This window comes from Mastigoproctus giganteus, chromosome 11, assembly GCF_048544385.1.
Source record: "Mastigoproctus giganteus isolate SK-2022 chromosome 11, ASM4854438v1, whole genome shotgun sequence".
In the NCBI taxonomy this organism is placed as follows: Eukaryota; Metazoa; Arthropoda; class Arachnida; order Uropygi; family Thelyphonidae; genus Mastigoproctus; species Mastigoproctus giganteus.
The window spans coordinates 170,961,927-170,978,275 of record NC_143585.1 but is presented as its reverse complement, the minus strand read 5'-3'; the positions used below and the strand labels follow the sequence as shown (position 1 = coordinate 170,978,275).

Below are 16,349 nucleotides of genomic sequence, written 5' to 3'. Positions count from 1 at the left end.
CCACTTACCAGCCCGTCTGCCCAACTTTTCCAAATCCTGTTGCAGTAGCATACTGTCATTAACAACCCTGCCAATCTTTGTATCATCATCAAACTTCATCAAACTGATATACTCTCATTAATATCATTGATAAATATGCAAAATAACAATTGGCCTAATACTGAACCCTGGGGAACTCCACTAATAACATTAGTTCACGAAGAGCATTAATGTACATTAATACTGTTAATTTTTTGGTCTCCTTCACACTTGTTACTGAATTTTCATCATTAAAAAATAAAAGTATGTTGTAGAAGATAATTTCAAAATTAATTTTCTTATCAGCATTTTAGATTTGATTCAAATTAAGATCATTCTGTTGCACCATTTTCAAGAAATCACTGAAAAAGACAGCTTCATGATCAGTAGATAGTTTTCTTCCAGAAATTTTTACATAGCAAATTTTATGATACTTTTATATTTCTGCAGCCATCCAGCAGAATTATTAAAGCCACCTTCAATTTTCATTTCATCACATTAGGCTTTCTTTATAAATGTATGTAGATCTAGGTAGTGGAGTGCTGGTATGGCACTCTATTAAATCATTGTGATGTTGGCTACATAATTTTGCTCTCGGTGTTACTTTTCTTTCAAACAGCTATTCACTTTGTACAAATCTCAAATCCGCCTTATCATGGAATATTGTTCCCACATCTGGGGCGGTGCTCCCAAAACCTCTCTCGGGCTTCTAGATTCCATTCTGCAGAGGACAATTATGTTAATTAATGACTCATTTCTAACAGAGTCTCTCCACTCTCTGTCTCATTGACATACTGTTTCTGCTGCATGCCTTTTCTACAGACACTTCCATGGGCACTGTTCTTCTGAATTGGTTTCTATAATTCCCGCTCTCTGTTTCAAAACAGTCCGAACATGTGCCACCACCAGGCAACATCCATTTACTGTCCATCTTCACACCCACAGAACCAAATTTTCATCTACCTTGTTTTTCATTCATTCAACTGCCGTTTTCTGGAACAACCTTCCTTCATACATATTTCATGAAAATTACAGTCTACAGAAGGTCAAGTCTAATGCCAATAAATATCTTCTTTCATTTTCTCAACTGCCAACCCATGCATTGTGTATGACTACTTCCAAGTCATACACAATGACTTGGAAGTAGTTAGAAAAAAATTAATCATTTTTTTCTTTTTTTGCTTTATATCACATATTGTTGTTTGTCCAACACTTGACTCTTGCTAAAGTCAAAATGATACCACAGTTAAAGTCCATAAAATCTCCACTTTTTTCTGGTTAATGAGTACATGTCCTTTGGCTGTGTTACCACTTAATTCAACTTTGAGATGTTTTAGTCACATCTCCTTTCTTCCCATTATACATTTGTATGGGTTGATGATTGGGAAGAATTTATCAATTGTCAATTATTTTGTTATTTGTATGTTTTCATTTTTTGGAATTTCTTCAAGTAAACAAATGTATACTATACAACAGTCTACGTACTGAAACAGACAATAGTCTGTGAAATGTGACGTACTTCTGTTCGAGAGTTATGTCAACAAGTATCTTTTTTCATCTTCTCAATCTTCAACCCATACATGGCAGTAAGTACTATAAGGTTCTAACAACTTTTATGTTTGAGGTTTCATAAAAAAATAAAATAAAAATTGTCCTCATTAGTTTGTTATGGCTATTAAGATTAATTTTATGATTGCAAATCTTTCTAAATATGTCACTAGGTATATAAATCTATCCAGTAATAGTTATATAATTTCCATGATAAATATAAATTAACAACTTTGGAATTATAATTATATTTTTTATTATTATTATTTTTTTGTTTTGTAGGAATAGCAACACGTTTCTGCAGCAAGAGAGCTGGGTGGTACAAACCCAATTTGTTTGCGTGCACCTCCTCATCTTTTGCAGATCTTTCACAACAGGTAACATCCCTATATATAGCCAGTTACACCCCACTCTCTCTTTCTCTCACCTTCCCACACACAGTTAACTTAATTAACTGTTAAATATGATTATGATGATTAAATAAGCCTTTTAAAGAGTTAAGTAAACTAAATGCTGATTATATCTTTACCCTTTCTCAGTTGAAACATACAAGAGAGCATATACATTTAAATTGGAAAAAAATAGTTGCAGGTTAGATATATGGAAATTTCCATCCTCCCGAAGAGTGGCCAAACTATCCACCTCCACAATACTAGTTGGAATAATCTTCCAACTAGTGTTGTAGAAGTGATAGTTTGATTAAATTTTAGGACTGTTTGAGCAAATTTTTGGAAAGGATAGGAAATTTTTTTTTTTTAGCTAGTGCTGTATAAGCTTTGTTTTCTTGAATCATATTGCCAATATTAATACAAATTAAGATCAAGGAACACTATTATACTATGTGCTAATACCAAGTACAGTAAAACTTCGATTATCCACCAAGAGTCAGGACTGGATCCATGATGAATATGAGAATAAATGGATTATAGAATATGTACAGTACTGTATTAGGTTATAGGTCATAAAAATCATGTACTGTATTTTATTTACATATAGTACTGTGGTATCTACTGTACCATGCTTACACTGTTACAACAGGACAGACACATTCAACAAAAAAATAATCGTACATTATCTCTACATTTTAAAAAAGTCAGTCATTTTACGTTGCTTCTGTATTCCTTGAGCTTTTTTTTTGAGAAGCAGTGTTTCAAATTTTATGCAAAAGTAACACTTGGGTAACATTTGCTTCTTCCTGAACTGTGAACCATTTGATGCACTTTACAGCATAACTTTAGCTTTACTGTGGCTAATTATTGTTGTACTGCTGGTATCAGCTTTTTCTTCTTCCTCAATCTTGCAGTCATCCATTCACATTGACTCCTTTTTGCGACCAGTCTAATCTTCTGAAAGCTTCTTCAAGGGCAGCAGTAAACAACTTCGGAGATGTGTCTCCTTGTTGAACTCCTTTCTCAATTTTAAATTTGCTACTGTCTTTGTCTAGTCTAATAATGGAGGTAGCATTCTCATATATTTCTTCAAAATCATAATGTGTGGGGGTGTCTATGCCTTGCCTTTACAGTGCCCGAAACATTACCTTATGCTGTATGGAGTCAAATGTCTTTTCATAATCCACAAATTCCAGGAGTAATGGTAAACACCATTACTTTATATTAATATATGTAAACACCATTACATATATTAATTTTCTTTCTCTATTAGATGTGATTTTACATGCAGGCGATCCATAATTTAGAATCCTGTCCTAAAGCCACCTTGCTCTTTTGGTTGATTCTCATCAAGCATTCTTTCTAATCTGTTAGTAATGTCCCTTGTGAACAACTTGTAGATGTGGGATAACAAGCTAATTGGTTTATAATTTCCAATTTCTGATTTATCTCCTTTCTTATGCAGCAAAACTATGGTTGCATTATTCCACTCCCTAGGCATCACACCTTTCCTAATGTATTTTGTGAAAAGCCTTGCCAGTTTCTGTCTCATGTCTCTTCCTCCCAGTTTTAAAAACTCTAGGGTAACTTCATCTTCCCTCAGGGCTTTCTGATTCTTCATTTTCTTCAACGCATGTTCTACCTCATCAGGAAGGATATCGGGTATGTTGTATGTGTTACTAATTTGTAATCCACCTTTCTGATGGCTTTGCATAACTCAGTATACTCAATTTTGTTCTTGTCAGTTTTTATCTTGCTCTTCATTTGTTGTCTTCAGTTCATCATGACAAGTGTTTCTTCACTAATTTTTTCTTCTTTGGATTTCTTTTTACTCATAGGTTTCTTGAGCTTTATCACTTTCAGAAAATTGTAGTATTCCTTATCGATATCTTGGTCCTGAACAGTCTGAAGAAGCTCAAACTTGTTCTTTTCTTATGTTCCAGTACATACTGTTTTTTTCCTCTTCTGTTATCTCTAAGACCTTCGTATTATTTATTCGAGTCAGTTTTTTCCTTTGTTTTCTTACATCTATATCAAATGTGCATTTTACCATTCTGTGATCACTTCTAACATCTTACCATTCTGTGATCATTTCTAACATTTATGTTGTTCAGGATGGTAACATCATTCCTGATATATCTTCTATTAGTGAGGATGGAGTCAATTTCACTAGTTGTTAATCCATTTGGGCTCTTCCATATCCACTTCTGTTCACCCTTTTCTTGAAAAAAAAAGTGTTCATTACTGACATTCCCCAAGATTCTGCAAATTCCACAAGTCTTTCACCTTTTTTTTATTTATTCACCAATTCCAAAATTTCCTATAGTTCCCCTTTCTGTGCTGTTTTCTCTCTTTTCAACCTTAGCATTGAAGTCCCCCATAATGATAGTGTAGTGGGTTTTCTGCTCATTTAGAAGACTCTCAATTTCGGTGTACATTTATTTAACCTCTTCATCATCGTGGTTCAATGTTGGTGCATAAATCATTATAACCTTTAGCTTAAACCTCTTAGAAATCCTAAGTAGTAGTCTTGACACCCTTGGTGATGTACTTTTGAATTCCAAAATATTGTTTTTTATATCTTTATGGACCAGAAAGGCAATTCTACTTTTGCTCCTTTCACTGTTTCCATTGGTGTACAGCAGATTTTCACTTGATAAACTTTAAGTGCTTCTTTTCTTCTTGTTTCAGCCAAACCGATGCTATTCCAATTCACATTTTCTAGTTCCTTTTCTAGCTCTAATGTCTTATCTTCACCGATGAGCAATCTTACATTGTAACAGGCCAAGTTCAGTGTCCATGCATGGCACCTGGTTGGACCCAAAAATTCTTAGCACCCTCTGTTTCCACTCTTGCTGCCGTAAGAGGGAATGAAAGCATGGAGTGAAAGCCGCTGGGGAATGAGGGCCATTTGTTTTGTTGTGCTGTGTTTATTTTGATATGATGTTTCTTGCAAGTTTCATTAAATCATTAAATACCCATATTTTGTTAAAAATGTAATGTTTACATTTTTGTTTTCGGTAGTTTATTTTAGGAAAATAGATGTTTTTAATGAAAAGGGGGTGGTTTTTTTTTGTAAAAGTATAAATTTGTCCTAGAACCTGCATTTTGTGTGCTTCTCAAATGGACCAGTGCATTTTCTTGATTCAAGCTGCATTTTCTCCTGACATCCTCCCTCAAATGCCCGAAATCCTGATGTAGAACTGGTGATTTATAGTTTGTCTTGGCCTAAGGAACTTCTGATGAACAGTTTCTTCATTGTCAGAGAAAACAATCAGCTTACATTTGACATTTGCTTTGCTTTTTTTATACATGGAGGTAACAAACGTTTCCACTGGGATGACTGTCACTTTGTTACTGGGTAATAACCATAAACCCAGCTTTTATCCCCAGTTATGACCTATCAAAGGTCATAACTGGGTATTAGACAACATATTAAATAGCTTATATATAGGACATACCTACCTAACCCATTCATATCTCTTAAGACCAGCCAGCACCCAACCATTTTTGCATCTCTGAGTGGGTTAGCTGTTGGTGAAACTGTTAGTGGGTGTTACTCAACCACTAACAGTTGAACATGTCCTGGTTAATTGCTTGCTCTTCTGCAAATAAATATCACCTATATTTTTTACAGATTTCAAAAATACTATATATGCTTAAGCAACTCTTAGCATATAATAATGTAGCATCAAGATATTTTTACTTCCTTATACCAGCAATAAATATTTGTAATTCCATTAGAAAGGCACCCTTATGTTGTTGCTTAATATAAATAATGAATTTCCAACTTCTTTTATTGCTTTCTGAGTCTCCTGAAACCAGGAATATCTATAGACAAGGATCCCACAAAGTTTTCTTCTCTTTTTTTATACTGGACAAGGATCATCATGGCCTAAATTACATTATATCATAAAATTCTGAAATAAGTTTAGGACAAATAATGGTTGACCACACTTTTGACCAACCATTTTTTTTTTATAAAACACGTGAACTTTTGTTTCATACATGTGATTTGTTTCATACATATGGATTTAAGTGAACAAAAATTTTGCATAGACTTGTATATTGTTTATTAAATTGAAATTAAATTAAATGATAATACTAATTTTAAGTAATAATGATACTTATGGACTTATAGTTTCAAATTTTTCTTGCAGCTCTTGGATATACAGAAAGGTGACCTGAGTCCTAACAGTACTGTTATTGTTGCAATGGTTGCAAAACTGCATCGTGCCACCAACTTTTCTTTTGATCTTTATGGCAATGATATTTCCATAGTATTCCAACTCTTGCAATATATCCTGGATTATGAAATATGTCAAGGAGGCCTGCATCTTGGTCATCGACAAGACAGAGAATTTCTTAGGGTGAGCATGTGTCATGCTTTAAAATATGTATATTTCAGAATATTACAATGGACATTATCATATCATCATATATGTACTTTGAAAGAAAATTTCTGATAAACCTCTTTGCTATTTCAAAGATCTGCAAACATTTAGTTTGTGTTGCATAGATCATTCAAGCTATATCAAATTATCAGCCAATAAAATAGGCAATAAAGTGGGCCAGTAGATCAGAATGTCTTATAATGGGATGTTTTAACTTTCCAGGTATTACATGGAACTTGTGGATAGGTCATTCACACAATAGTAGAAATTTTCTAAATTTATTGGACAACTGTTTTTTCAGCAGCATGTTAAAAGAGGCAACAACAGAAAGCAAGGTCAGATTATCAGCAGGGATTCATCATGCATTCTGAATAACCAGATAAAGGAACCACTAGTATTAGTGATCCTAATATACTTATGTGGAATATACTTAACACTTTCCTTTACTGGCTTTTCTGACCACGGATTGACCTGGAATTGAAAACCATAGGATTGAGTCAATCTGGATTAGAAAGGCATTTTTAGGCTTTTTTCTCACTGACTGAATTAATCAGCCCACAGTGAAGGTTGCTTGACAAAAATATTCAGTTTTTCTTCTATCAAATTGGAAGAAAAAGTTTTAAAAGTAGGGTGGTTCTCCCTCCAATTGGATTGAAATCCGAAGCCACATGTTTGCATTCAAGAAGCAGTGAATGTGTCAAAGATGTAATAACTTCAGGATAAGGGGAAATGATTTTGCTTTTGTACGGGTGACTACAGTGGTCTTAGGTATTTTTAAATTCCTTTCAGTGGGACTAACTCCAAATTCTAAATGGGAGGCATTGGGGGAATCATAGCAGATACTATGCTTTTTATACCAACTATGAGATGTAGTTTAAGGTTTAGACTTAAATGGATATTAGATGAACTGATGAGCTAGTGACAGAGAAGAAAAATGTGTGAGATGATTATAAATCAGCTATAGATATGGAATCCTACAACAAGAAAAAATTAGTCTGCAATCAAGTCACTAAAGGGCAAGCTAAGGCAGATTATGAGAAGTGCTTGGCAAGAATGCAAAAAAAAGTAGCAAAGAATTCTTAAAGCATTAGGCCACTAGACATGAATGGCATAACTATTGATGATTGCGTTTAAGTTATCAACTAAATAAATATTTTGCATCCAAATTTGTATATGAAGGAGTTTTTAGGGATGGGAGTACCAGAAGTCCTTAAGGCTCTTACAGACATTCTCTCAGGTGTGTCAAGCTGTGCTTGCTATCTGGGAGTCTAAAACACTGGTGGATCTGATATTCGGATGACACTCAAGTCAAATGGACCTAATTTCTGCAAAGTCTGGTTAGTTAGTGACAGCTAAATTCTCTGCTTGCACACTCACAATGGTGGAATGTTAGTAACTGTGGCTATAACCCCCATGTGCAAGTCCTGAAATATGGCACCTAGCACATTATGCCCAGGTGCAAACCAATGTAAGCAGGGTTGAAGTTTTGCACCCACACCACATGGAGGAATGTTGCCCCTCTGTGTTATTAGGCACTAGGTGGTAGACGACTTTCACCAACTGGTGCAATACCACCATTTTGCTTATTGGAGGTGGAACCCATGTTTGTCTCAAACATGGGTTCCAAACCTGGAACATGTTTGTCTCCAGAGAAAAATGCCGGCAAACTCCCCCCCCCCCATCACTTCCACCATGCAGTATGATTGATGTCATGACAAGGTCCAATCTTCCTTTTATTTCGAGGGTACATTCCTAAAATGGTGTTTGCAGTCCAGCCGCTAAATAGTAGACCAGACCAAACCTGTTGGAAATTCTCAGGGAGGTTTCCAGATCAGCCAGTGTATAATCTCACTGAGTCTACTCTGCCACATAGTGACTGGAGGGAGTCCGAGTAGAGTAGTGTTTATGTGTGTGTGGGGGGGGGTAAAAAATCAATGCTAAGAAAGCTCCATGTCCTGATGGTATTTCTCCACTTGTTCTCAAAACCTGTGCTCCTCTTACTCCTGTTCTGTCACTTTTTTTCACTTTCTTATTCCAAAGGTATTTTTCCTTCTGCTTGAAAAAGTTTGGTGATATTCAAGAACTTGCTTTTGATATTTGGCATAAAGGTCTTCTAAATAAGCTTCCATCTTATGGTTTGCCAATTGTTTTTTGTAATTTGGTATCCAGTTTTCTCTCTGACTGCTCATTGCAGGTAATGGTAGATGGCTCTCTGTCTTCTAACTTCTCCATTAATGCTGGTGTTCCCCAAGCTTCAGTTCTTTCTCCCACTCTTGTATATTAATAACCTTCTTTCATTGACCAGAAATCCTATCCATAGTTTTGCTGATGATAGCACATTGCATTCCATCTTTTGGTTTTATAAACCTTGCCCTGTATATAAACAGCTTCAACTTCTTGAATATCCACTTTGTGAAATGCTGATTTTCAAGTAATTCTCCAGTGGGGCAAAGATAACCGAGTTGATTTCAATCCTTCTAAAACTCAGTCCTGTCCTCTGTCTTGCAAAAAGGATTCTTCTGCTGCTATGCTTATCTTTTATGACTCTGATTTCTAGGCAAGATCATATATCTCTATTGCAGATTACCCTGACTTCTAATTTCTCTTGGCACAAGCACATTACAAATGTTGCTTTCTCTGCATCCAAGACACTGGGATTTTCTCTTTCACTCTCAGTTTTTGTCTGTACAAATTGCATATCCCCCCCTACCATGGGATATTGTTCCTACATCTGAGGCGGTGCCCCCATAACTTCTCTCGGGCTTCTAGATTACATTCAAAAGAGGGCAGTTAGATTAATTAATGACTCATCTCTAATGACTCCACTCTCTGTCTCATAGATGTTCTTTTCTTCTGCATTCATTAGCATTAGCATTAGTAGAGGCATATGATGCAAGAAAACAAAAGCTTATGCAGCATCAGCCAAAAAAAAAAAAAAAAAAAAAAACCCTTCCACTTCACCCCTCCATTTGTTAGAAATACCTGTCCAGCTGCACCTTAAATTTATTTACACTATCAACTTCCACAACAAGGGATGGAAGTATGTTCCACCAACCAACTACCCGCTGGCTAAAGGCAAATTTCCGCACATCTATCTTACATCTGTCTTTCCTCAATCTGAATTTATGCCCTCTCAGGTGATTATTCTGAGCAAGAGAAAGAATCCCATCAGCATTGGGCATGCTCAAACCATTCAAAGCTTTATACACTTCTCACTGATCACCTTGCCGGTGCCTAGTCTCCAGACACTGTAATTTGCAAAACTTAAGCCTTTCTTCGTAAGAGCAACTCTTTGTTCCATTCACTACTCTTGTTGCCCTTCTCTGTACTCGTTCCAGCAGCTCTACATCCTTCTTGAAATGAGGCCTTCAGACCTGTATACAGTACTCAAGGCGTGGCCTAACCATTGCCTTATACAAGGGAATAATCACCTCCTTATCCCTGCTAGAAAAATTCCTGTATATCATTGACAAGACAGCATGAGCTACTCTTGCAGCCCATCTGCACTGCTCAGAGAACTTCATATCTGCCTGCACAATTACAAATGCCTTTTCTATAGATACTTCCATGGGCACTGATCTTCTGAACTTGCTTCTTTAATTCATGCTCTCTCTTTCAAAGCAATCGAAACACATGCTGCAACCAGTCAACATCCTTTTACTGTCCAACTTCATACTCACAGAAACAACTTTTCTTCTTCCTCATTTATTCATTCAACTTCATTTTCTGGAACCATCTTCCTTCGTACGTATTTCCTGAAAATTACAATCTACAGAAGTTCAAGTATAATGTCAACACATATCTTCTTTTGTCTTCTCAACCTCCAACTCTTGCATGGTACTGTAGGTTCTAATACCTCTCATGTTTGGGATTCTCATTAGAAAAAGGGAAAAAAAGATTTTGCTATAACTGAGAAGAAAGTGGAAGAGAACTTGCTGAAACTAAAATTAAATAAGACATCTCAGGCTGATGGGATCTATCCAGTTATAGTAAAAGAAGCAGCAAAAGAGGTAAGCAAATCCTTGGCTATAATGATTAGAGCATTCTTGAATTAAGAGAGGTTCCTACAGATTGAAAATGCACAAATGTCCTATTCACAAAGGGATCAAAGGGTGATGTCAGCAATTATATGCCTGTAACCTTGACTTCTGTTCCAGAGAAAATAATGGAGTTAATAATGGAAGTTGATATTGATGATCCTACAATACTTAAAGAAGTATTGTAGGATAAAAACACAGTTGTGCAGACTGGAATCTGACAAATCAGGGTAAGTTACTGCTATGGATAAAGGGATGGTTGTATGCCAGAAGATAGAGGATGGTAATAAATGGGCACTTCTCTGTTGGAATAATATTATTAGTGGAGACCATCAGGATTCACTGTTGGGATCTTTGCTGTTTACAGTATTTATTAATGATATTGATGAAGGCATATCAAGCTTATTGTCTCAGTATTAAGATGAAACAGAGTTTTGGCAATGTGGTTAAATTGAATAATTAACTTCCATTAAAGCATAACTGACATTATTTAGACTAGTTATGTAATTTTTCTGAGATTTCTTACAGTTCTGGAACTGGTTATGTACCTAATCATAACAAAAATGGTTATCTAAATTGAACAGGTACTAAACATTTTTTATTTCTAGAAATAGTTTTTGGCTTTTTTTTAATTGCTGCATGGAGTATTACCAATATTTGAATTTATTACAGTGATATCCTGTTATGATGAACTTCTTGGTGGTACACAAACCATTTTCTTCCATAAAAATTTATTTCTTTTTGTAATAAGTATTGCTTAAAATTATTTTTAAAAAAAATCCATGGTTTTTATAATTAAATTATGCTATGCTTTTCTGATATCTATAAGTAGTAATTTCATCATTATTTTACTTCACTATCAACTTTAAAATTATAATAAAATTAGTAAATGACAACATTTTTTGTACTACCAAAAGTAAAAACACTTTGTTGAGAGAGCATCATTTTTAAAGCATATTTTATTTATTAGAAATGCCACACATTCAGAAATATAGTACAGTTGATACAGCTTATTGTTACTTTTTCACATATTAATGTATCAGTTTTGTTTGTAGTTTTTGATTTTTTTTTTTCCCCATTTTAATATGGAAATTCAACTTTAGCACCATTGTAAATATGTGTGTATTGTGGGGGTAAAAAAAGTAATCTAAAAGTAATATAGCTGAAGTTTTTTAGTAGCCTTCTTTCAGCTGATTACTACCAGCTTCAGTGGTTTGATGCTTGCGCCAGTTTTTTTTTTTTTTTTTTTTTTGCCTTACAGGAAATGTGATATCCTGTTTCCTGTAAGACTTTTCCTGCTGATGGCATTTTGGAATATTCAGGTTCATTTCTCTATCAGGATATTTTTTATTATTTTTTTTATAAATTTCATTTTTAGCCATTTAATGAAATTAAATGGCTAAAAATGAACTAAGATTAAGAACAGGTGCATGTATACTTGCATGTACACCAATGCCTATCGAGTTATATTAAAGGAGGCAGCAAAGGAAGTAAGCAAACCCTTAGCCATAATTATGAGAGCTTCCTTGGACTCAGGGGAGGTACCCACAGACTGGAGATGTGCAAATGTGACCCCAATTCACAAAGGAGGATCAAAGGCTGACACAAGTAATGATAGACCTGTGAGTTTAACTTCTGTTCCAGGAAAATTAATGGAGGCACTGGTTAAAGAAGCACTGCAGGATCATCTAGACAAGACTTCAGTTATAGCTCGGACACAGCATGGTTTTGTTAAGGGAAAGTCTTGCCTGACCAATTTGATTGGATACTATGATGCAGTCACAAAAGAACTGGATGCAGGGAATAACTCTGATATTATATACTTGGATCTTAGAAAGGCATTTCATACTGTTGCACATGGAAGACTGCTGCATAAATTGGAGCAGTGTGGCATTGGAGGAAAATTGCTGCTATGGATAAAGGGATGGTTGAGGGGGAGAAGACAGAGAGTGGTAATCAATGGACACCTGCTCATCGTGGACTAATGTTATTAGTGGAGTCCCTCAGGGTTCAGTGTTGGGTCTATTATTGTTTTCTGTATTAATAAATGATATTGATGATGGTATATCAAGCTTAATGTCCAAGTTTGCAGACGATACAAAGGTTGGCAGGGTTGTCAAGGACACTACTGACACAATGCTGCTGCAACAGGATCTGGAAAGGTTGAGCAGATGGGCTGAGAGGTGGCAAATGAAGTTTAACATTGACAAATGTAAAGTACTACACATGGGAAACAGCAACCCCAGAGCAACGTATCAACTATGTGGTACTACACTGACAGTGGTAGAGAATGAAAGGGACTTGGGGGTGGTTGTGCAGGCAGATATGAAGTTCTCTGAGCAGTGCAGACGGGCGGAAAGAGTAGCTCATGGTGTATTGTCAATGATATATAGGAATTTTTCTAGCAGGGGAGGTGATTATTCCCTTGTATAAGGCAATGGTCAGGCCACACCTAGAGTACTGTATACAGGTCTGGAGGCCTCATTTGAAGAAGGATGTAGAGCTGCTGGAACGAGTACAGAGAAGGGAAACAAGATTAGTGAATGGAAGAAAGGCTTAAGTTTTGCAAATTACAGTGTCTGGAGACTAGGCACCAGCGAGGTGATCTGATAGAGGTGTATAAAGCCTTGAATGGTTTCAGCATGCTCAATGCTGATGGGATTCTTCCTCTTGCTCAGAATAATCACCTGAGAGGGCATAAATTCAAATTGAGGAAAGACAGATGTAGGATAGACGTGCGGAAATTTGCCTTTAGCCAGCGGGTGGTTGGTTGGTGGAACAAACCAACCAACCAACCACCCGCTGGCTGGTTGGTTGGTGGAACAAACTTCCATCCCTTGTCATGGAAGTTGATAGCCTAAATAAGTTTAAGGCTCAGCTGGACAGGTATTTCTAATGAACAGAGGGGTGAAGTGGAAGTGGTTTTTTTGTTTTTTTGTTTTTTTTTTTTGGCTGATGCTGCACAAGCTTGCTTTCTTGCATCAAATGCCTCTACTAATGCTAATGCTAGGAGCATAGTAAATAAATTTGAAGTGTTGGTCAAGTCATCAAATACAGACATTGTTGGGATATCAGAGATAGTATCACTCAGATATAATGGTTGCAGAATTTGAATATGGAAAGTACAGTGTATACAGAAAGGATATCGTGTGTATATTGTCAAGTGGCACTGAGGATTTCTCCTGCAAGCCGCATATTGTACATTGTGATGATACAAACTCTGTAAGTGACAGAGGTAGTGGTAGTTTGTTAGTATTGGGTTGTGTTGGCTTGTTATTCCTCTGGAATTTAGCCAGGGCCCTAATGGGGCCCTACATTGCCCATCCTAGTACAGGTAGAAAGTTCTCTGGCAGGGGTGAACCCTGGACTGCACCTGAGTTTGGCAGAGCCCTAGGGAAAAAAATAAAAAAAATGCTAGAAGGGGAAAACATGAAAGGGATGACAGTGAAGAGGGAGGGAACAGATGAAGAAGATTAAAGTGGACAATAAGAAGGCTGTTTACCTGGAAAAAACGAAGTTAAAGGGTAGAGGGGCACCCCTATGGGAAGGGGGGCTGTTAAGGAAAAGTAAAAGGTTTGTGATGGTAGGATCCACCAGGCAAAATTTTGGGAGGGAGGTGAGGGGGAGATGGGAGTGTGGGAGAAGAAAGTCATAGTGTCAGAGTGCTCTATGTGGGGGGGGGAGTCCACTCTGTGAATACACAGTGCAACTCTGCATGAAATGAAACCAGCCAGATTAGTTGTAGCTAATCTGCCAGCAGTTCCCACACCGTGCCTCAAAAGAGAGGTTGCATGGTGTCAGCAAGGCAGGAGTGGTTCCCTGTGAGTACCCTGATGTAGCCCAGTGGTCAGGAGCGAGAATGCATAGCACGTGTTCCTTGAGTGGACCGGGGTTCAAGCCTGTGACTACTAATTATGATAAATATTTGTATTGACGATTTATTGTAAACTCTACTAACTTGGTTGTCGTGCCGGAGTATAAACAGAAAATTTATTACCCTCACTGCAATCCAAGTGGGGAAGCTGCCAGAACACTACACAAACTCTTCATATGTTCAGATCTTATGCTCTTACAGATAAACAAGTAAACACACTCTTTATTATTATTATTATTACTTATTTATAGGTGACAACAGTTCACTCATGTGCCTCTTTTCCGACATCATCATACACTCAGAGACAGGACACAAGTACCACCTAAATAAACACAACTATCAAGGCATCCATACTTTTTTTTTTTTTCCATTCATCACAGCTACATTCACTTGGCCACCATGGTGCAAAAACTCTAAAAACAACGAAGTCCTCCAAGACATACCCAGTCTGAGTGCCTTCTCTGTTTTTTTTTTTTTTTTTTTTGATTTGGTAGTTGTTGGCGCATCGGCTTCTGTGGCCATATTGCACCTCCCAAGGTTTTTGCAGTACTTTGATCCAAGCCCGAGGCGGGAATCGAACCCGCGACCTTTGGGTTGCCGGGCAGGTACTTTACCCACTCGGCTAGCCCGGTCGGCGCCTTCTCTGTCTGAATTAGTCTGTTGGAGTTGTGGCTAGGCCATAGTGGAGACCTGTGGCATCCAAAGACACCAAGATTTTACTCTCAGGTAAGGGCAGTAAAGCTGTTTACAAATATTGTAAGTATGGCCCTATATTTTGTCCAGGTTTGCAGTATGTATAATAATATAATATGGAAGCTTCTGGGAGGGGGCGGGAAGTAATTTGAGCAGAGGCTGCTAAAGGATTGCATAAATTACTTAATCCAGTAATTGTTAAACTAGGCTTTCTTATTATCAAGGTCCATAAGGTCTATGTGGTGGCCTCAACAATTCTAAATGATCTAGGATATCCTTGAACCCTAACCTCATAGGTGTAGGGCTCTTGGATCTCTATTTCTTTAATAGAGGCAATCTCTATTTCTTTTTCTACCGTGGTAATTTTGATTTGGTCTGCTACTGCATGGACTCTCTGAGCATTTACGTGCAAGAACCTCAAGGCTTGGCCATTATTCTGATTATGGGGATGTTCCATAATTTATTTGCTGCTTCAGTTGGTTGATATATACAAATATGGGACATTTTGGATACCTAAGGGAATTGTAAAACTAATGCATTGCAGCAGTTTTACAATTTGTGCACGTCACCTCTTGGGTCTTTCTACATTTGTTGTAGTCATGGCCTGTGACAGTGCATTGGCCACAGGTTTGCTCTTTTTTTTTTGGGAGTAGGTATTGGGAATGGTAAGAATGGTAAGATGTGCACTTGATATAGATGTAGGAAAGGAAAGGAAAAAACTGACTCGAGTAAATAATACAAAGGTCTTTGAGATAACAGAAGAGGAGAAAAAGCAGTATGTACTGGAACTTAAGAACAAGTTTGAGCTTCTGCAGACTGCTCAGGACCAAGATATCAATGAAGAATATTACAACTTTCTGAAAGTGATAAAGCCCAAGAAACCTATAGGGAAAAAGAAATCCAAAGAAGAAAAAATTTGTCAAGAAACACTTGTCATGATGAACCGTAGACGACAAATGAAGAGCAAGATAAAAACTGATAAGGAGAAAATTTGAGTATATTGAGCTATGCAAAGCCATTAGAAAGAGACTCAGAGAGGACATAAGAAGATTTAACACAAGAAAAGTAGAACAAGCATTAAGGGAAAACAAAGGACTTAAATCAGCAGCCACGAGCAGTAATACAGAAAGACAAATGATACTGAAACTGAAGAATAGCGATGGTGTACTTATAAACAGTAGAGAAGGCATAATTCAAATAGCAGAAGACTACTATAGAGAATTATACAAGGAGCAGGGGAATGATGTCAGCAGTGGGGAAGATGAATTGCAAAGTAGCAACACATACGACATACCCGATATTCTTCTTGATGATGTAGAACATGCGTTGAAGAAAATGAAGAATCAGAAAGCCCTGGGGGAAGATGAAGTTACTGTAGAGTTGTTAAAATTGGGAG

At 36.8% G+C, this 16,349-nt stretch overlaps 1 protein-coding gene across 1 annotated transcript in view; it reads left to right on the top strand.

Annotated features, from left to right (window-relative positions):
- LOC150078573 (protocadherin-like wing polarity protein stan) overlaps positions 1-16,349 on the top strand; it is a 570,595-nt gene that overhangs the window by 347,304 nt on the left and 206,942 nt on the right. The window contains exons 19-20 of the mRNA XM_090384617.1: positions 1,849-1,943; positions 6,116-6,325. Of these exons, the coding sequence (XP_090240743.1) occupies positions 1,849-1,943; positions 6,116-6,325 (305 nt within the window). The remainder of the gene's footprint in view (positions 1-1,848; positions 1,944-6,115; positions 6,326-16,349) is intronic.